The following is a 22,100-nucleotide window of genomic DNA, read 5'->3' on the forward strand; positions in this document are numbered from 1 at the left end:
ATTGCAACACGTACTTCCTCAACATGATTGATGAGTACTCCCGCTTCCCATTCGCCATCCCCTGCCCCAACATGACCACAACCACCATCATAAAAGCCCTCCACAGCATTTTCTCCCTGTTTGGATTCCCGTGTACATACACAGTGATAGGGGGTCCTCCTTTATGAGTGCCGAACTGCGTCAATTCCTGCTCAGCAAGGGCATTGCCTCAAGCAGGATGACCAGTTATAACCCCCGGGGTAACGGACAGGTCGAGAGGGAGAACGGTACGGTCTGGAAAACCGTCCTACTGGCCCTACCGTCCAGGAATCTCCCAGTCTCCCATTGGCAGGAGGTCCTCCCAGACGCCCTCCACTCCATCCGGTCGCTACTTTGCACGTGTACAAATCAAACTCCTCACGAACGCCTTCTTGGCTTCCCCTGGAAGTCTTCCTCAGGGATCCCGCTCCCGACCTGGCTGGCTGCCCCCGGGCCCATCCTGCTCCGGAAACACGTGTGGGCGTAAAAATCGGACCCGTTGATCGAGAGGGTCCAGCTACTCCATGCTAACCCGCAATATGCGTATGTGGAGTACCCCGACGGCCGATAAGACACGGTCCCTCTACGGGAACTGGCGCCAGCCAGATCCCCACCATTCGTCACCAGCCCCACCCACCCCACTCCAACCGCAACTGCTCCCTGCAGGCGCTCCCCTCCCTGGCCCGCCAACCCCCTCACCTGCGCCGCCTGCAGGACTAGACCCCCCCCCCCCCCACAGCCCGGTCCTCACCAGCTCCGTCTAGTGGTGTTGAAACCTCCACGAGGACGGGATCATCGCTCCCGGAATCATAGACGCCCGCATCTCCAACGAAGCTCCGTCGGTCGCAGAGGACGTCCAAGGCCCCCGATCGTCTGATCGAGTGATAAGAATTCTTAATGGACCTTTTTTTTGTCTGACTCTGTAAATAATTTGCCGTGTAATAACACAAATCTGTACATAGTTACGGGCCAGTGGGCAGCCGCCGTTGGAGAGGTATAGTCCCATATCACTAGCCATACCACCAGTAAATTGTCCCACCCGCACCGGACTACCAGTCATGGCTGGATGCCCAAGCCCCTCCCCCTTTTCATCTCAGCAAGCAACCCCCCCCCCCCCCCCCCCCCGCCGGTTCCTTTCTCAACAAGGGTGAATGTGGTAGTATGACTAGAGCTACCATTGATGGAGAAGGCTCGCTGCTCATTTGCCCAAGTGTTTGCCTTTTCATTGGTCAAGACGTAAGGTAGCTCTGCCCAATGAGGCGGGGTATAAGAACCCGTGTTTCCCACCAGCCATCCTTCTTTCTGTACTCGAGCTGCTGGGGAAACATCTTGTAGATTAAAGCCTTCAATTTGGACTACTCCTTCGTTTCAGTAGCTATTGATCGTGCATCAGCCTGGCACGGAACCGGGTGTGCTGGTTAAATCGCAGGAAAAGCCCAAATCAGGATCTGCGCCAGGCGCAAATTGGTCACTTTACCTCTCTTTGGTTGTGAGCAACCTCTGGCTGCACAGCGGATGTCATTGTTAATAAGGAATTGGCATTGTTAGTTATGTGAGCAATTCATAGAATTTATAGAATTTACAGTGAAGGAGGCTATTCAGCTCATCGACTGGCCCTTGGAAAGAACACCCCACTTAAGCCCTCACTTACAACCTATCCCCGTAAGCCAATAACCCCACCCAACCTTTTTGGACACAAAGGGCAATTTAGCATGGCCAATCCACCTAACCTGCACATCTTTGGACTGTGGGAGGAAACCGGAGCACCCGGAGGAAACCCACGCACACGGGGAGAATGTGCAGACTCCGCACAGACAGTGATCCAAGCCGGAAATCGAACCTGGGGCCCTAGAGCTGTGAAGCAACTGTGCTAACCTCTGTGCTACTGTGCTGACCCTAAGTGCATTCTGGTGGGTACACATGTCATGTCTCAGACAAGTGTTATTGCCCTGCATTCCAATCAAACTGTGAGTTCTGGACATTTTGCCTGAACAAAAGAGGCATCAACGCCATAAAAGCAGCAGCCAACAATCAAACGCCCAAGAGCTGAGCTTCAGCACTGGGGATATCCCTGTCGCCAGAGGGTGAGTGTGTGGATCAAGGGAGGGTACCTGAGCACTGTCTTCCTAATATTCCCAGCAGGGGTCTGGGGTCTAGGGGCTCCTGCTGTGGTCAGGGGTGGAGTCTGCAGAGCGGGGGTCTCTAGCACTACTGGCTCAGTGGATGGCACTCTGGGAGAAGGTGGGACATGTAAGGGTGGGGGAGGCTCTGAGGATATGAGGTCCCGGGTGGAAGCCCGAACAGATTATTGATCTCATTCCTTCTCCAATTCTTACAGCAACCAAGATAGATGGTGTTGTTGACCCCGTAACGGCAGCCCTCGACATGCTGGTGGCAGCCCAGGTGGCTAGATGCCCGGAGGATGCAGCAGCAGTGTCGGCGCAGATCGGAGGTGGCACCCCACGTGCAGGGGGCCCTGCACACCCTGCAGTCGCAGCCACCCATCAGGCCGGGAACGGACCCAGAGGGGGACGTCAGTGGTGGCCCAAGGTGTAAAGGCACATTGGTCTTTCGATGACATGATGGACAGCATGTGCCGTAGGAGGCTCCATCTCAACAAGGAGACTTGCGGACTTGGCATCTCATGGAGGAGAAGGATGCCCACTCCCAGTGGCCGTGAAGGTCATCGCAGCCATGGACATTTACACAACAGGTTATTCCAGGGCTCAAGCGGAGACTTGTGTGCCATTTCCCAAGGCACAGCCCACAAGTGCATCCGTGAAGTCACAAATGCCCTGTACGGCCAGGCATCTGACGATATTAAGCCCATCAAGATGCTCAGGCAGCAGAATTCTCCACCATCGCCGGGATGGCCCAGGTCCAGGGGGTAATAGATGACACACATGTCACCTTATGCGCACTGGGGCATCAAGGAGTGCCCTTCATCAAGAGGAAGGGGTTTCACTCCCTTATGTTCAACTCATGTAGGACCACCGACTCCAGATCATGCACGCTTGTGCACGTTGTCCAGGGAGTGTGCATGACAGCTACATCCTTGGACACTGGGAGATCCCAGGAATCTTTGAGGACCATCCCAGACTGATGGGTTGGCTCTTGAGATTCGAACTAATGACACCAGTGTTGAGGCCAGAGACCAAGGCGGGACTCTATATAGCTTCCACCCATGCTGTCATTGAGTGGTGCATCGGACTGCTGAAAATGCAGTTCCAATGCCTGGACCGTTCTGGTGCTGCCCTGTAGTACACCCACCCCCCCTGAGGATCTCCCCCATGGTGGTGGTCTGCTTTGCCCTCCGCTACCTGGCACAGCAGCAGGGAAACAGGAGAAGGAGGGACGGTTCTATGTCTTTTCGTCCGACGTCATTTCGTCCAACGACACTTCGTCCACGTCTTTTGGTCCAACGTCATTTTGTCCGATGATTTTTTTCGTCAAAGACTTTTTGTAACTTGACTTATATTGCCAGAGTTGATCTCTGCGTGGATTATTGAAATAGGGATTATATAAACAGAACATTTACTCAATCTAAATTTGATCCGGCTCTGTAACTAGCAGTGGGGACATCACTGAAAACCGATGCTGCAATTTGTCATAATCACGCCATTCCTTGTGATACACCTTTCGTATGTGTTTTCTACAAGAGGGGTGTTTGCACTTTACCTAGCAGAGGGTTGAAATCTTATATTTAATAATGTATATTCCGATCATGTACGGATTGATTCAGATTTTGCTGTGTTAGTGTACTTACGGGAACTAAGTTCCTTCCGACAGTCAGTTTAATATCTGCAAAACGCAAAGCTGTCATTTCACATTTTGCAAAGACCTTTGCATTAAAATATGCCAGGCGCCAGTGCCCCAAATGATGGATATATTTTAAAATGTCAATCACCGGAAAATCAAGTACACCCTGCATATGCCTCCGTTAATGAACTATCAAACGTTCATTGAACAGAAGTTCACAGGAGAAATAGAGAAACTAATAATCTTCGCGCAGCAGCACACCCTGTTGGGACAAAATAGAAATAAGCTGACACCGGATGCCAAAAGCGAAAACAATTCAATCCCCAGCACAAACATGTATAAAACGAAAAGTAAGTTTTTGTCACCAGGGTTTAGATTTAGGAATGTGCTTCGTAGTTACTAATTTAAATGGATTGGTCGTAGCTGACATTTATCGTTCAGAAATACTATCCAGTTTCATGCACTTAACAGTCAAATATTGTCTGTGTTACTGCACTACATCGAAGATAATTTGCAGTTATTTCTAGTTAAGAAAAATCACCAGGTAAGTCCAGCTAAATTTGTAATTGGATAATTGGACAAAAAGATGTTGGACCAAAAGACGTGCGGACAAAAAGACATTGGACCAAAAGACGTGGACGAAGTGTCGTTGGACGAAGTGACGTCGGACGAAAAGACGCGACACGAGGAGGGACATGTGGCCTTTTCTGAGGAGGAGCCAAACCAGGAGGGGCTGGAGGACCAGCCCGGGTAGGACCTGCAGCAGCAACCGGAGGAAGGAGGCAGACGGCAGCGAGGGTCCGGCATGCCCGGAGGGTCAGGGAGGCCCTCATCCTAGCCCACTTCACATAAAATGAGGCTTTGTCCATCCGCTCGCCCCCATTCCCCGCCAAATCTCCCAAACATCCCCCCCCCCCCATTGGCCACCCCACCCACATTCCTCTCCCTCCCATCCATTTCCTCCCTTCCTCCCACCACCATTCCCCGATCCTCCCACACCGCACCTCCCGCCACTCTCTCCCCCCCCCCCCTCCCCCCTGTCCTGCCCTCCCAGAGTTTGTGTAACATCACTCCAGGGTGTTGGACCTCTGTTGGTACTGTCAGTGGGTCACTATGCAAGGCAGGAGAGTGATGATAACTCGCTGTGAGGTAAGCTCTGGAGCTCCTCAGTCAATGCCAAAGTCTGACTCCTGTCTTTCCGCTGACAGCGCGCTCACACCCATTGAGGTATGTATTGGGGGCTCTTGTTCCAGGGGTGGGGGAAGCGGAGGGCAGCTAGGGCTGGGGTGCGAGTAGGTCCGCTGTGAAGAATAATAGAGGCTTCACACGTATCAGATGTAACATTGTCTAATAATGAATATTCAAAACCCTCATTGTCCATAGCTACAGATGGTACCCTCCCCCCCCCCCCCCCCCCCCCCCCACCCCCACCCCCACCGTGCCCACTCAGTGATCCTCAATCTTCTTCATCTTTCATGCTTTGTTACCATGTCTAGGTGTATCCCCAGGATGCACACCCTTGGCGGGTGTCCTCTGCGGGGCCTGGAGCCGGGTGGACCTGGCCGATTTACCAGTGTCACTGGCATCGCCGTGCCACCTGTTCTGCCCGCTGACCTTGAGATGCACCGGTGTCAGAAGGGGGCAGGGGTTCGGGTGAGGTGGATACAACCATCGTCTCCCTGATGGCAGACGGCAGGTCGGCCTTCAGCACCCATGCCTCCTGGATGGTGCCCAGAGGGCCCTGGCAGTCTCCATGGGACGAAGGGGCAATAGGGCATCCCATCTCTCAACCACGGCGCCCAGCAGCCTGGCCAGATCAGCATCCCCGAAACATGGAGCAGGTCTGCGTGGTGCCATGCTTGTGTGCTGACTGGGAGTGAGCTCGGAAGGGGCGTTTAAAAGCAGCTCCCTCTGGTTGGCGAATCGGCTGACAGGACAGCCAGTCTGTCATGAAGCTCGTGAGGGATCATTTATGGTGCTAAGTACCGGCTCAGACATCAGGAAGCACACAGGAAGTCGCGCCTGATATGACACTTAGAACTTTTTCCGTTAAATCGCGTCCAAGTCTTGTGAGAACAGAATGGCCATGAAGCTCGGCTTTGCACTACTGACTGAAAGGCACGCCTAACTCTATTACCAGAACCTACATTAATGATTGAATAACATTCCTTAAAGTGGGAGCTGCATCAATGATTGAACAAGATTCTTCACCGTGGTATCAAACTCTACATCAATGATAGAAACTCATTCCTCATTCTAGTACTCTTTTATTTTGCTCATGATGTAAGATAAACTGAAGCATAAATAAGCTTATTTTAGTCAGTTGAGGCTCACGCCAGTCCCTGATATTGACAGCTAAGTATCTTCAACACCTGACAGCAAATTACCCTCTTATCATTGATACGGTGAAAATAAGGTCCTCAGATATAAAGTAGATCAAAAATGCCTCGGTGTTCCTGATGATTTTTCATAAGCTGTCAATGTTAGATAATATTTTAAAGTAATGAAAGCAGATTAATTTCAAAAAGGAATTGTCAATATGTGAGCACAGTTTTACAGCTCCTGTTCAATCTGGAAAAGGAAATTTCAAGCTTGTTGTTCAGTGAATGCGCTTACCTTGCAGGTTTTGCAGCGGTAATGTCATAATGCCTCCGGCAGCAGCTGCGGCAACCAGGCCCTGGATGTTGGTTAAATTGGCAGCGGGCAGTGTGAGGACGAGGCCCTGCTGGTTGCCAAGCTGACCAGCCATGTTAAATGGTATGAGAATTGGCTGATTGAGGGCAGGATTGCTTGTTGGCATCACTCCTGCTACAGCGGAGGCCAGCTGTTGTGCCGTCAACAGAGGCTGAAAAGAACAGAAAGAGTCATTTAGCAATTAGCAGGAATATTCACCATGTTAATTGGTAGCTGTAGTTTGGCCACATTAGTGTTTACTGCCTGCCAATGTCATCATATCCGATTGGTTTCTAATAATTCAAATAAACAACACTTTTTTTCAATTTCTTCTGAAGTCTCGGCCAGTGGTATACAAGCTCAATGTCTGTGTGACCTCCCGTAAGTAAGCTCCTGATCTAACAGGCAGGCTGTAAGAAGCAGTTTTTGAGGTTTGTGCTTCAAGCGTTACTGTAGCAACCCAAGCAGTTCTATGGCTTTTAAACATTCAAACAAGTATAATTCTTGAAGTTACAAATTAAGACTGTAAAAAGTAGTAATTTATTGAAGGTGATTAATTGCCTGCTCTTGGTTAATTATTCAGCTGATTACCAAAATAGACATTACTGACTGTTTCCCTTCCCGGCCTGCACTTAATTACACCTCATCTGTCACTTTCTTCCGAACCTCACAGTATATTTGTGGAAATTGGTCTCGTCATTTCTGGGCTTAAATGTCGAGATGCTCGATAATTAGTTACTGCTAAAAATGACCTGTTCAAACCTTGCACCAGGAATAGAGTACAGCAGCCTATGATAATCCATCCAATTATCTGGGGCTGGTGTAGCACACTGGGCAGAATCACTGGCTTTTAAAGCAGAGCAAGGCAGGCCAGCAGCACAGTTCAATTCCTGTACCAGCCTTCCCAAACAGGCGATTTGGGCGAATGTGGCGACTAGGGGCTTTTCACAGTAACTTCATTTGAAGCCTACTTGTGACAATAAGTGATTTTCATTCATTTCATTTTCAATTAAATAGAAGGATGGCACTCAATTGTAATTGAAGTTGACTGTAACACATTCAAGCTCTGCTTAAAGAATATTCGTGTTCATTCAATGGAATTGTAGGGTGTGATTCTCCCAAAATACTGCAAAGTTCATTTGTGGCGGGTTTTTCAGGGATTTTCCCTGAAACAACCGGCGAGTTCCCACCGCTATTCAATGACATTTAGTCACCTTTTTGGGGACCCGGGGAGTTTCTCACCGGTTTCGCCCACACTTTTAGCACTGGGAGGCTGAACTCAGACATTGAGCTGCCATTTTGAAAGGTGCCCCATTCTCAAAGTGAGCTTGTGGATCCTCCTCACCCGCCACCCATGGGCAATGTCACCCCCCCCCCCCCCCCCCCCCCCCCCCCGACACCCTAAGTGAGGACATCCTGCTATAAGGTCCTTAGGTGTCCCCTCTCTTCAGGCCCCACCAAGCCCACTTACAGCATCACCCTTCAGAACCCCCCCCTCCCCCCTCATCACCCCCACAACCTCACATAGGCCTCTACTTAACTACTCTGTACTCTCCCACCCTTCAACCCCCCCCCCACCCTTAATTCATGGGCATGACCCCCCTTGCCCTTGGCCCTTGGCAGTCCCATCCTGGCATTTTGGCACCCTAGCACTGCCACCCTGGCACCTGGGTAGTGCTCCTGCCAGCTTGGCAGTGCTGGGGTGGCAGTGCCAAGGTGCCAGTTGGGCAATGCCAAGGTTCCATATTTCCGGGAACCACCCTGCACTGACCATGATCACCCGGGGTCTCCGATGGCACAGGAGAACCCCTGGTGCCGTTCCACCTGGGGGTTTACGTTTGTGTGCACCAGTGCTGAATGGCGCCCGGCTGTGGCCTCGCTGGAGTGGCCGGTGGATCCCTCGATGCTGGTGGATACCGGGTAAGTTTGGCGTGTGCCGTTTGGTCCTGTCCCTTTTGAGTGGGATTCTGACTCTGACGCCGCATGGGTGAATCCCACGGGGCATGAAGACTGCTGGGAAGCCCGCAAGAGGGCCCTCCCAGCATTCACCAGACGCGCCACACTTAAGCGAGAGCGCAATGCGGCCGTTGGACTGCGCTCATGTGTTGAAAAATATCCACTATTTGTCAGCTTGCAATAAGTGGGAAATCTTTTGCTATTTAATGGCCAATTTTGTACCACCTAATAGACTACAAATGATGGGCTTGCATGATTTGAGGAAAATTGCTCGCGTTCTCGGTGACATTACAATAAGTCAGTCCTATGAAAGTGAAATGAAAGTTGCCATAGTCCCTGAGAACCCAGTCGAACTGACCTGTTGAAGCTCATGGGTGATGCCACTGGGAATGAGTCTTTGGTGCTTTGAGGGTTGGAGCCTGAGCATCAACCAATAGAGGAAGATGCACAATGCCCCATTAGTGGCCAACTCCGGTTCTGCTGGGCCTTCCTCAAGAACAAAATCACCTAGCTCTCATTTACCCCCATGAACCATTGTCAGTTGTATTTTATCTTCAATGATTCAGGCTCCGATTCCCAGCTGGAACATTTCTCCCAAGAGGGGGGCCACTTGCACAGGTCCCTTCCATATAAATACCTTTGATTTAGGTTGGGTTTCCTATTGGCTCTGAGAATCATGGCCCATGGTGAAACTATCTCTGACATTTTCTAACCATAGTCCCTTGCTAAAAAGAGTCTGTGATGGCATTTAGACGTGGATCAGAAAGTTACGGATAACATCAAGTCAAAAAGAAATACTATACAATTCTGCAAAGGTTAGCGGTAAGTCAGAAGACTGGACTGATTTTAAGAACCAGCAAAGAAAAACTGAAAATAAGCGGGTGTGAATAGGGTATGAGAGAAAATTTCTACAAGAATCTAAAAAGGAAAGGTGTAAAATGAATGTTGGTCCTTTAGAAAATGGCTTTGGGGAATTATGAATGGAAAACAAGGAAATGGCAGAAGCGAAGAACAGGGGTATGTGTGTCTGTTTTCATTGTGGAAGACTGAGAAAATTTCCAAAAGGTACTTGGAAATCAAGAGGTAAAAGGGAGGGAGAAACTTAAACAATAACTATCACCAGGGAGAAAGTGCTGGGAAAACTACTATATCTAAAGGCTGACAAGTATCCAGGACTTGTTGGCCTGTGTCCTATGGTTTTAAAAGGAGTTGCTGCAGAGATAGTAGAGGCATTCATCGTTCACAATTCCTTGGATTCTGGAAGAGTCCAGTGAATTGGTAAATAGGAAATATAACTAAATGAGGCAGAAAACAGTAAACTATATGCCAGCTAGCCTAACATCAGTCTTCGGAAAATTGCTGGGATTCTTTATTGAGGAGATTACAGCTGAATATTCAGAAAATGGGATCAGGCAGAATCAATGTGGTCTTATGAAAGGGAAATCACGTTCAACTCATTAATTAGTTGAACTAATTGGTCAACTAGGGCAGCACGGTAGCATGGAGGGCAGCACGGTAGCATGGTGGTTAGCATAAATGCTTCACAGCTCCAGGGTCCCAGGTTCGATTCCCGGCTGGGTCACTGTCTGTGTGGAGTCTGTACGTCCTCCCCGTGTGTGCGTGGGTTTCCTCTGGGTGCTCCGGTTTCCTCCCACAGTCCAAAGATGTGCGGGTTAGGTGGATTGGCCATGCTAAATTGCCCGTAGTGTCCTAAAAAGTAAGGTTAGGGGGGGGGGGTTGTTGGGTTACGGGTATAGGGTGGATACGTGGGTTTGAGTAGGGTGATCATTGCTCGGCACAACATCGAGGGCCAAAGGGCCTGTTCTGTGCTGTACTGTTCTATGTTCTATGTTCTAATTAAGAATTATTTGAGGAGGTAACTAGCAATGTGGATAAAGGTCATCCTGCAGATGTGGTGTACTTAGCTTATCAAAAATCAAAGGTGCTAAATCAAAGTTTGCTAACAAAATAAGCACTCATTGTAAAGGGGGTAACATATTAGCACGGATAGAGAATTGGTCAACTAACAAGAAGAGAATACGAATAAGTGGCTCATTTTTGGATTGTAAAGCTTTAAGGAGTGGAGTGCCGCAGGAACCAGTTTTGAGGCCTCAACTATTTACAATCTCTATCAATGGTTTAAACGAGGTATATGGTGGCGAATTTGACAATGACACCAAGATAGGTCAGAAAGTAGATTGTCAACAGTAGGTAAGGTTTCTACAAGGTTAAGTGAGTGGGCAAAATTTGACAGATGGAATATAACATGGAAAATGTGAACTTGTCCACTTTAACAGGAAGAATAGAAAAGTAGTATATTTTTAAATGGAGAGAGATTGCAAAACTCAGTGGTACAAAGAGATCTGGGTGTCATGGTACATGCATCACAAAAGGTTAGTATGCAGGTACAACATATGATTCAGAAGGCAAATGGAATACAGGTGTTTATTGCAAGGGGAATGGAACGTAAAAATAGGGAAGCTTTAGTTCAGTTGTACAGGGCCCTGGTGTGACCACATTTGGAAGACTCTGTACAGTTTGATCTCCTTATTTGAAAAATGAGAGAATTGCATTAGAAGCAGTTCAGAAAAGGTTCACAACTCATTCCTAGAATGAAGGGTTTATCTCAAAGAAGAAAAGTTGAACAGGTTGGGCTTATACCCATTGGAATTTAGAAGAATGAGATGTGATCTCATTGAACCATATAAGATCATGAGAGATTTGATAGGGTGGTTACCCGGAGGATATTTCTTCTTGTTGGGGAGCCTAGTAACCAGGGGACACAGTTTAAGAATAAGAGGCCTCTCTTTTTAGATGACAATGAGGAATTTTTGTCTTTCAGGCAGTTGTTAGACTGTGGAATTCTCTTCTCCAGAAAGAATTGGAGGCTGGGTCATTGAATTTGTGCAAAGCTGAGTTCGATAGACTTTTGATAGGCAATTATGCCAAGGGTTATGGCGCCAGAGAGGAAAGGGAAGTTGAGCCCACACTCGGATGAATCATGAGCTTAACGAATGGCGAAGCAGGCTCAAAGGGCAAATGTCCTACTCCTGCTCCTAAGTCCGATGTTCTTAAGCCATCTGCCCAGGGTGCAAGCGACTTCTGGATTGGACATCGTCCGTTGTAGCTGTAAAGGCCAATTCATGAGTGGCAGTCCTTTCTGAAGCTGGCACAGGTGAACAGCATTGGCCCAAGGTGGACTGATCTTTTATCTTTCTGGCAGGCACTCTTTTCCACCATCTCATCATTTACTATGCCCGCTCCCTTTTCCATTCCCTCCCTGAATGCTCGTCTCCAGGCACTCCAATCAGCAGCAAGGGTTGACTAAGATCCTAGTCAACTTGAAGTTTTGCTTGCATGCATCCTTGTATTGCAGATGTAGGTGACCTGTTGGGTTCGTGCTGAGAATGCCTTTGGGGAGGCAGCCTTTATCCAATCAGCTCGCATTGAAGTGAATCATAACCACCATCCCTAATGGAAATTCCCTCAACAATCATCCTCACTTGAGTTCAAAGCAGTCACTTCGCACAGACACATCTTGGGTATGAAAAAGTGAACTATTTCCTCCACAAAGAAGTTGAACATCAAGAGATATTAACTTCTTCCAGATAGCTTGTTAAATAATTTATAGGCCAGGTTATAATGAACTGGTTATTATAAGGGTTCGGGGATCTCTCTTCAAATACTTGTATCTTCCCACTTTCAGAAACTACAAGAGAGGTGATTTCTTAAAACTGTTTACAGAAAAACTAAAAGAGACTTTATAATTTGCTGATTTATTTACAAAAACTGGTTACAGAAAAACTAATAAATTTGTAAATAAGTTAGCAAATTATAAAGTCTCTTAAAGAATTGTTCAAGCAGCAATATACTTTAAAGTGGAAATGTGCATGCTTTCTAAAGATATGTCAGGAATAAAAGAATGACTAAGGTAAGAGTAGCGCCAGTCAAGGACAGTAGTGGGAAGTTGTGCGTGGAGCCCGAGGAGATAGGAGAGGTGTTAAATGAGTATTTATCGTCTGTATTCACACAGGAAAAAGACAAAGTTGTTGAGGAGATTACAGAGATACAGGCTACTAGACTAGAAGGGCTTGAGGTTCATAAGGAGGAGGTGTTAGCGATTCTGGAAAGTGTGAAAATAGATAAGTCTCCTGGGCCAGATGGGATTTATCCTAGGATTCTCTGGGAAGCTAGGGAGGAGATTGCTGAGCCTTTGGCTTTGATCTTTAAGTCATCTTTGTCTCCAGGAATAGTGCCAGAAGACTGGAGGATAGCAAATGTTGTCCCCTTGTTCAAGAAGGGGAGTAGAGATAACCCCGGTAACTATAGACCAGTGAGCCTTACTTCTGTTGTGGGAAAAGTCTTGGAAAGGTTTATAAGAGATAGAATGTATAATCATCTGGAAAGGAACAATTTGATTAGATATAGTCAACATGGTTTTGTGAAGGGTAGGTCGTGCCTCACAAACCTCATTGAGTTCTTCGAGAAGGTGACCAAACAGGTGGATGAGGGTAAAAGCAGTTCATGTGGTGTATATGGATTCCAGTAAAGCGTTTGATAGGGGTTCCCCATGGTAGGCTATTGCAGAAAATACAGAGGCATGGGATTCAGGGTGATTTAGCAGTTTGGATCAGAAATTGGCTAGCTGATAGAAGACAAAGGTTGGTGGTTGATGGGAAATGTTCTGACTGGTGTCCAGTTACTAGTGGTGTACCACAGGGATCTGTTTTGGGGCCGCTGCTGTTTGTCATTTTTATAAATGACCTGGAGGAGGGCGTAGAAGGATGGGTGAGTAAATTTGCAGATGACACTAAAGTCGATGGAGTTGTGGACAGTGCAGAAGGATGTTACCATTTACAGAGGGACATAGATAAGCTGCAGAGCTGGGCTGACAGGTGGCAAATGGAGTTTAATGCAGAAAAGTGTGAGGTGATTCATTTTGGAAGGAATAACAGGAAGACAGAGTACTGGGCTAAAGGTAAGATTCTTGGTAGTGTGGACGAGCAGAGAGATCTCGGTGTCCATGTCCATAGATCCCTGAAAGTTGCCACCCAGGTTGAGAGAGTTGTTAAGAAGGCATACGTGTGTTAGCTTTTATTGGTAGAGGAATTGAGTTTCGGAGCCATGAGGTCATGTTACAGTTGTACAAAACTCTGCTGCGGCCGCATTTGGAGTATTGCGTGCAGTTCTGGTTGCCACATTATAGGAAGGATGTGGAAGCATTGAAAAGGGTGCAGAGGAGATTTACAAGGATGTTGCCTGGTATGGAGGGAAGATCATATGAGGAAAAGCTGAAGGACTTGAGGCTGTTTTCGTTAGAGAGAAGAAGGTTAAGAGGTGACTTAATTGAGGCATACAAGATGATCAGAGGATTAGATAGGGTGGACAGTGAAAGCCTTTTTCCTCGGATGGTGATGTCCAGCACGAGGGGACATAGCTTTAAATTGAGGGGAGATAGATATAGGACAGATGTCAGAGGTAGGTTCTTTACTCAGAGAGTAGTAAGGGCGTGGAATGCCCTGCCTGCAACAGTAGTGGACTCGCCAACACTAAACGCATTCAAATGGTCATTGGATAGGCATATGGACGATAAGGGAATAGTGTAGAGGGACTTTAGAGGGATTTCACAGGACGGCACAACATCGATTACACTGCACTGTAATGTTCTATGTTCTATGTCTATAAAAAGTTAAATAACATTGTCTTAGTTTTAATGGAAATTACTTTATAACACAATGTTACAACTAAAATTAGTTATGGACATCCATCAAAATTGAAGGTAATGGTTTGCATTAAATCCTTGAGTGTTTCAGTTGTCGGGCAGCTGGGCATAAAAGGCTGGCTGCTTTAAGATATCCAATCCCTCGACAACTGGAGAAGCATTAGTTTTCAAAAAAAATACATTTGAATCCTTCTACAATGCCTCTGATTTCTTAGAAAGAAACCTGTACGTTTATAACCTTCTGAACTGGATTACAACATCTTCAGCAACTATGGGTACTACCTCTTGGGCGGAGGTGTGGGCTTCTGTCGGGTGCTCTTTCCAAGGGCCGCTGCAGACCCAATGGGCTGAATGGCCTCATTCTGCACTGTAAATTCTATGAAATGCGAGGTCATCCATTTTAGTAAGAACAATAGCAAAATGGGCTATTTTTTAAATGGTAGAAAGTGCAGCATGTTGCTGTGCAGAGGGACCTGGGTGTACTTGTGCATGGATCGCAAAAAGTTGATTTGCAGGTGCAGCAGGTAATTAAGAAGGCAAATGGAATTTTGTCCTTCGTTGCTGGAGCGATGGAGTTTATAAACAGGGAGGTTATGTTGCAGCTGAATAGGGTGCTGGTGAGGTTACACCTGGAGAACTGTGTACAGTTTTGGTCTCCTTGCTTGAGAAAAGATGTACTGGCACTGGAGGGAGTGCAGAGGAGAGTCACCAGGCTGATTCTGGAGTTGAGAGGATTGGCTTATGAGGAAAGACTGAGTAGACTGGGACTCTACTCATTGGAATTCAGAAGAATTTAGGGAACAGATAAGATAGAATCAGGGAGGTTGTTTCCACTGGCAGGTGAAACTAGAACAAGCCTCAAAATAAGGGGGAGCAGATTTAGGGCTGGATTGAGGAGGAACGTCTTCACCCAAAGGGTTGTGAATCTGTGGAATTTCCTGCCCTGTGAAACAGTTATGGCTACCCCATTGAGTGTTTTTAAGGCAAAAATAGATAGATTTTTGAACAGTAAAGGAATTAAGGGTTATGGTGAGCAGGTGGGTAAGTGGAGCTAGTCCATAAAAAGATCAGCCAAGATCTTGTTGACTGGCGGAGCAGGCTCAAGGGGCCAGATGGCCTAATTCAGCTCCAAGATCATACATTCTTATGCAATCTATTCTTGGAATAAATATGAACATTCCGTTCACTTTACTAATCATTATGCTGTGCCTGCATATTAGCCTTTTGTGATCCATGCACTAGGACATCCATATCTCTCTGCATTCTCTTGCAAGTTAGATATTCTCCTTCTCTTTTATTTTTCCTGACATAATTGGACAATTTCACATTATCCCGTATTGTACTCCATTTGCCAGATCTTTGCCCACTCACTTAACCTATCTACGTCTTTTTGTAGCCTCTTTATGTCCTTTTCACAACTTAGTTTCCTACCTATTGTTGTGCCATCAGCAAATTTGGCAGCCATCCCATCCATCCCTTCATCCAAGTAATTTAAATAAACTGCAAAAAAATGAGGTCCCAGCGCAGATTCCTGTGGTACACCACTTGTGACGTCTTGCCAAACAGAAAAAGTCCCATTTGTGCCAACTTACTGCTTCCTGTTCTCCAGCCAATATTCTGTGCATGCTAACATGTCACCCCTTATACTGTGAGCTTTTATATTCTACAATAACCTTTGATGTGATACTTTATCAAATGCCTTCTTGAAATCTAAGTTCACATCCACCAGTTCCCTTTATCCACAGCATATGTTACTTCCACAATGAACTAAAATAAGTTGAAATGAAATGAAAATTGCTTATTGTCACAAGTAGGCTTCAAATGAAGTTACGAAGAAAAGCCCCTCATTGCCACATTCTGGCGCCTGTTCGGGGAGGCTGGTACGGGAATTGAACCATGCTGCTAGCCTGCCTTAGTCCACTTTCAAAGCCAGCAATTTAGCCCTGTGCTAAAGATTAACATGATTTCCCTTTCACAAAACCATGTTGACTCTGCCTGATTATCTTAAATGTATCTAAGTGCCCTGTTAGAGCTTCTTTAATTATAGATTCTAACATTTTCCCTATGACAGACATTAAACTAATTGGCTTGTAGTTTCCGCCTTTCTGTCTCCCTCCCTTTTTGATTAATGGAGTTACATTTGCTATCTTGCAATCCAATAGGACTTTCCCTGAATTGAGGGGGTTTCAGATAATTCAAACCAATGCATCAACTACCTGCTAGTAAATAAAGTTGTCATAGTCCCAGGTGGCCATAGGCTGCTTTACCCTTTGAGAGGGAGAGATAATTTGTGGTGATTTAAAAAAAATATAAATTTAGTGTACCCAATTATTTTTTTCCAATTAACGGGCAATTTAGCATGGCCAATCCACCTAACTAGCACATCTTTGGGTTGTGGGGGTCAAACCCACGCAGACATGGGGAGAATGTACAAACTCCACACGGACAGTGACCCAGGGCCGGGATTCAAACCCAAGTCCTCAGTGCCGCAGTCCCATTGCTAACCACTGCGCCACCTGCCGCCCTGTGGTTATTTAACCTAAGGATCACCATACCTCTGGCGAGGTGTGAGGTTGAGAAGGCAGGCCTTCATGAATAACCTCAGTTGATACGGAAATTAAACCGGGGCTGTTGACCTCGTTCTGCAACACGAACCAGCTGTCCAGCCAACTGAACCAAACCGGCCTTGGTGTCTCACTGAACACTTCTTTTAAGACCCTCGGATGAAGTCCATCAGGATCTGGAACTTGTCAGCCTGCAACTCCAACAATTTACTCAGTCTCACTTTTCTGATCATTGTAATTTTTCTGAGTTCCTCTTCCTGATTTTTGGTTGCTTCTGGGATTTTGTTTGTATCTTCCGTAGTGAAGACTGATGCAGCATATCTGTTAAATTCATCTACCATTTCCTGTCTCCAGGCTCACTGTCTATAGAACCAACACTCGCATGTTAACCCCCCCGTTTTGAAAAAAGTACTTATAGAACGGTGGCACAGTGGTTAGCACTGTTGCTTCACAATGCCAGGGACCCGGGTTCGATTCCCGGCTTGAGTCATTGTCTGTGCGGTGTCTGAACGTTCTGCCCGTGTCTCCTCCAGGTGCTCCGGTTTCCTCCCACAAGTTCCCAAAGATGTGCTTGTTAGGTGCATTGGACATTCTGAATTCTCCCTCTGTGTACAGGCGCCGGAGTGTGGCAACTGGGGCCTTTTCACAGTAACTTCATTGCAGTGTTAATGTAAGCATACTTGTGACACTAATAAAAGTTACTAGAATCTGTTTTTATATTTCTGGCTAGCTTTCTTTCATACTCTAATTTGTTCCTCCTTATTAATCTTTTAGTCAGAGAACCAAAGAACTATAGAATTCCTACAGTGCAGAAGGAGGATATTTAGCCCATTAAGTATGCACTGACCCTCTGAAAGAGCACCCTACCTAGGCACACACACCCGCCCTTTCCCTGTAGCTCCATAGCCCCACATAACCGTCTCACCTTTGGGCACTAAGGTCCAATCCATTTAACCTGCACATCTTTGGTCTGTGGGAGAAAACTGGAGCACCCAGATGAAACCCACGCAGACATGCAGAGAAAGTGTAAACTTCACACAGTCACCCAAGGCTGGAATTGAACCCGAGTCTCTGTGGCTGTGAGGCAACTGTGCTGACCACTGTGCCACCATGCCTAACCACTCTGCCACCATGCCTAACCACTGTGCCACCATCCTTTGCTGTTCCTTATATTCTGAACAAAATTCTGACCTTTTACCTATCTTTGCACAATTATATGCTTTTACTTTCAGTCTGATACTATCTTTAATCTTTCTAGTCAACCACGGATGGTATGTCCATCCATTGGACTTTTTCTTACTCGTTGGATGTATCTATTATGTGTATTCTGAGATATCCCTTTAAAGGTTTGTCACTGCATCTCTCATGACCTGTGCCTCAACCTAATTGGCAAATTCACTTTAGCCAGCTCTGCTTTCATGCCCATATTTAAGTTTAAAAACAGAGGCTTGGACCCACTCCGCTCTCCCTCAAACTGAATGTAAAATTCGATCATATTATGGTTGTTGTTCTCTTGGCACAACTTCACTCTGAGATCGTTAATTAATCCCATCTCGTATCATGTTTAGCCAGCTCTCTGATTGGCTCCAAAACATGCTGCGTGGGATTCTCACAGCCCTGGGCCGGGATGGAGAATCCCCGCGACCAGGCCACGCCGCCCCGCGCCGGCACGCGATTCTCTGCAGAGTTTCCGATGTGGCCTGGCCCGCGATCGGGGTCCACCAATCAGCAGGCCGTCCTCTCTGGCTGGGGGCCTCCTTTCCTACACGCTGGCCCCTGTAGCCCTGTACCATGTTGTGTCGGGGCCGGTGCGTTGAAGGAGGCCACTGCGCATGCGCGGATCCCGCAGCGCACAGTTCGCGCCGGAATCGACAGCTGGAGCGGCGTGAACCACTCCACCACCATGCTGGCCCCATATGGGGGCCAGAATTAGTCCTGGCAATGGCCCGTTCACGTCGTCGTAAAACGCGACAGCGTTTACGATGCCGTGGACACTCTGCAGCAGGATTAGAGAATCCCGCCCGCTGTTCTAAGAAACTAATCCCAAAAAATTACATCTGCTTCTCATTCGGCTGCCCTTGCCTATCTGACTTTTCCAGTCAATCTATAGATTAAAACCTTCCATGATTATTGGTATGCCATTTTGACAAGGTCTCATTATTTCTCCCTTTATACTCCATCTTTTACTATTACCGGCCCTGTACACAACTCCCACAAGTGACTTCTTGCTAATACTATTTCTCATCTCTACCAAAACTGTTTCTATATCTTGCTTTCCTGAACTTAGGCAATCTCTCAATATCATGCTAACATCGTTAGTGAAGGAAAGGGTAAAGCCACAACTGTTACCAGCTCTGCTGCAGGAACTGTCAGTAAGTTGCCCAATGGATGATAGATTTCCACCTACGGGACTCCACTCCAGATTTTCTGTCATGGTTTGCTCCCTTAGCCTCCTTCTCTTTCAAGACAATGGAGTCTGGCTCTTGGGCGTCAAGGGTTAACCACGCACTGTTGCCCTGTATGCCACCTGTCAGGGGGCCAGGCCTCCTTCAAGTACCCTGTAGCTTTGCCTAAGTCTGAGTAGTACACTGTTACACATGTTGCCATGGGGAGGCAATACATCGTACTTTCTGGTGAAGAAGCAATATACTGGTGGGAGAGGCTCATGCACACGGCAATGGTTGTACTGCTTGCCAACGGTGAGAGGTGAAAACAAGAGGTGACAAGCAGATTAACCACTACTACTCCTGACTACGTGAGTACACGTGGCGTATCATAACCAGAAATTGCCAGAGAAACAGACTCAGTAAAATTTTCCTATAAATGCACAGCTAATCTCAAGGCATTGAACTTCACAATGAGGCATCTATCATCAGGTGTAATACATAGGCTGTTATTGGATCAATGACCTGTGTCATTATGAATTTAAGATTGTAGCAAAAATTCTGGGAACATACATGCTGACACACGCAGGAGCTTACATGCACACACATGCATCCTCACACACCGCCAGCACACTCACACATTCATTCTCATACACACACTTGCGCACACATATATACCCATTCTTATTTCTGCTTATTCTAAGAGTACCTTCATATTTCATCTTATAAATTCAACAAGCAGTATAACACTGATAAATGTACAATCCCTGAATGTACTTGCTATTAAATGGCTCCGGTGCAGCAATAAAAACCTTGCCCTCCAGTCTTGGTGTTAGATCAGTGTGAAGTTGTTTATTGTCTTAAACATGATGGGATTTTGAAGTTCATTGTTTTCACTTATATTGCTTTCTCTGCATTGTGAGTCAATGGCACCATCACAGAGATGCTGCATGACCATTTCTTATTCTGTAGCTCAATGCTGGAGGCTTTACCTGTACCCTAGGTTATTCCCACGCCAACAAGATAGCCAGGGTGATAAAGTGCATTTGATGAGGCCCAGCACATTCTTAATAATTCCATTTTAATAGGGTATGTAGCACAATAATGCTAACAATCACTGAGCAGAATGTCAGACAGCATAACACGCACAACCTGTTTTGCACTCTGGCAGCCAGAATAGCTTAATCAGATAACATTTTGCCTAACCTCTCATTTTAATAAAAGCAAATTAAATCACAACACTGTATTAACCTAGTTCCCAATGCGACATCTTAATAATTTGTAATACACATATTAGTAATGTATGAATGTAAACAACGGAACATTATCCTTCATAAATCCCAAGACAAATATCTGCTTTTGAATAAATATACAATAACAGATGAGGATTATGATTCACCCTCTGATAGAAAATGTTTAATTGGTGGGCAATGACACTTATTGCTCAAAATAGCTGATGTACTTCAAAGGGCAACTCTGTGTTAACATTTGAATGATTGCTCTTCAATAAAATCCTCTATCTAGGCCATCTAGGCCATTCACCTGAGGAAGGAGCTGCGCTCCGAAAGCTCGTGTTTGAATCAAACCTGTTGGACTTTAACCTGGTGTTGTAAGACTTCTTACTGTGCTCACCCCAGTCCAACACCGGCATCTCCACATCTAGGCCATGTATGGCTGTATAATGGATAAATTATCAGTCAACGCCTATCACTGGCTCAACATCTGGTTCTTGATGCTGATATGCGCTCAGTGTCCAGCATGCTTGGCACTAATAGCTGGAGAAGCACCTGTGAAACGTGACCTAATCTCAATGTAGCTCTAAAAGTAGGGCAAGGCCTTGTAATGTGGCGACAGCATCTGAACTGTGATATACCATGACAGAATTGTGCCAAGTCTTGTGGCCAGATCTGGAAATTATTTACAGGCAAAGGTCAACTCCATTAGTGCCAGTCAGCCTTACATTCCTGTGCTACTAGATGCTTAAACAACAGAAGGAGTCATATGTTAAATCTGCCATTGCCAAAGCACACTGGCAGGATTCAAATTACTCACAATGACACCAGATAATCACCTCACCTGTGGTACTTCTGACAGAGCCTGCGTTTAACAGATTGGTCTCTTCAGCTATCAGTAAAATGGTGACATAGAACGATAGAATCCTTACAGTGCACAAGAAGGCCATCTGGCCCATCGAGTCTGCACTGACGTCCTGTAAAAGCACTCCACCGAGACCCACTCCCGCAGCTGGTCTCCATTACCCCACCTAACCTACACATCTTTGGACACTAAGGAACAATTTATCATGGTCAGTTCACCTAACCTGCCCATCTTTGGGTAGTGGCAGGAAACCGGAGGACCCGGAGGAAACCCACACACGCACAGGGGGAATGGGCAAGCTGCTCGCAGACGGCCACCCAAGGCCGGCATTGAAGCCGGGTTCCTGGCACTGTGAGGCAGCAGTGTCAACCACTGTGACACCCACATGAAACTATCTCATCGCGAATTGATTTGCTGCATGACCATCACCTTATGTAAATATACCGATTACGAAGTGGACCATGGCAACAACACATGACAGGCTTGCACTTCTACCATCTCACTAGAATAGAGCAAGGCACCATTGCTGTTTAATGTCTGTGGCCATTGGGGTGCCATTCTGCAATATCATCCCTTCCTTTCAGGACAAAGTTGCAGAAAGAAATTTGCATTTCATGAATTCACAATAATATGTATATTAAAGTCTCGTCCAATTAAAACATCACCACTGAACTGCACTCAGCTTTACATTCAGACCTATTAATATCACAGTTATTTTTCCTCAGCTAGCTAGTTCTGCCCTATCCCATATAAAGTCTTCCCACACATTAGAGTAACAGTTAAATGAAATTTTATATATGCTGTCAGAGAGTGCTGCAAGCTGCCGGGGGGTAAATTGAATAGCCCCTGGAGGGGGGGGGGGGGTAAATTGAATAGCCCCTGGAGATGGGTGTGGGGATCGCAATTATAATATAATGTTCTTTTTTG

General features: G+C 46.5%; 1 protein-coding gene across 1 annotated transcript in view; it reads right to left on the reverse strand.

Moving 5' to 3' along the window:
* pou6f2 (POU class 6 homeobox 2) overlaps window positions 1-22,100 on the reverse strand; it is an 828,619-nt gene that overhangs the window by 471,797 nt on the left and 334,722 nt on the right. The window contains 1 exon segment of the mRNA XM_038809943.1: window positions 6,394-6,622. Coding sequence (XP_038665871.1) covers window positions 6,394-6,622 — 229 coding nt within the window.

Source organism: Scyliorhinus canicula, chromosome 10 (assembly GCF_902713615.1).
Source record: "Scyliorhinus canicula chromosome 10, sScyCan1.1, whole genome shotgun sequence".
Taxonomy (NCBI): Eukaryota; Metazoa; Chordata; class Chondrichthyes; order Carcharhiniformes; family Scyliorhinidae; genus Scyliorhinus; species Scyliorhinus canicula.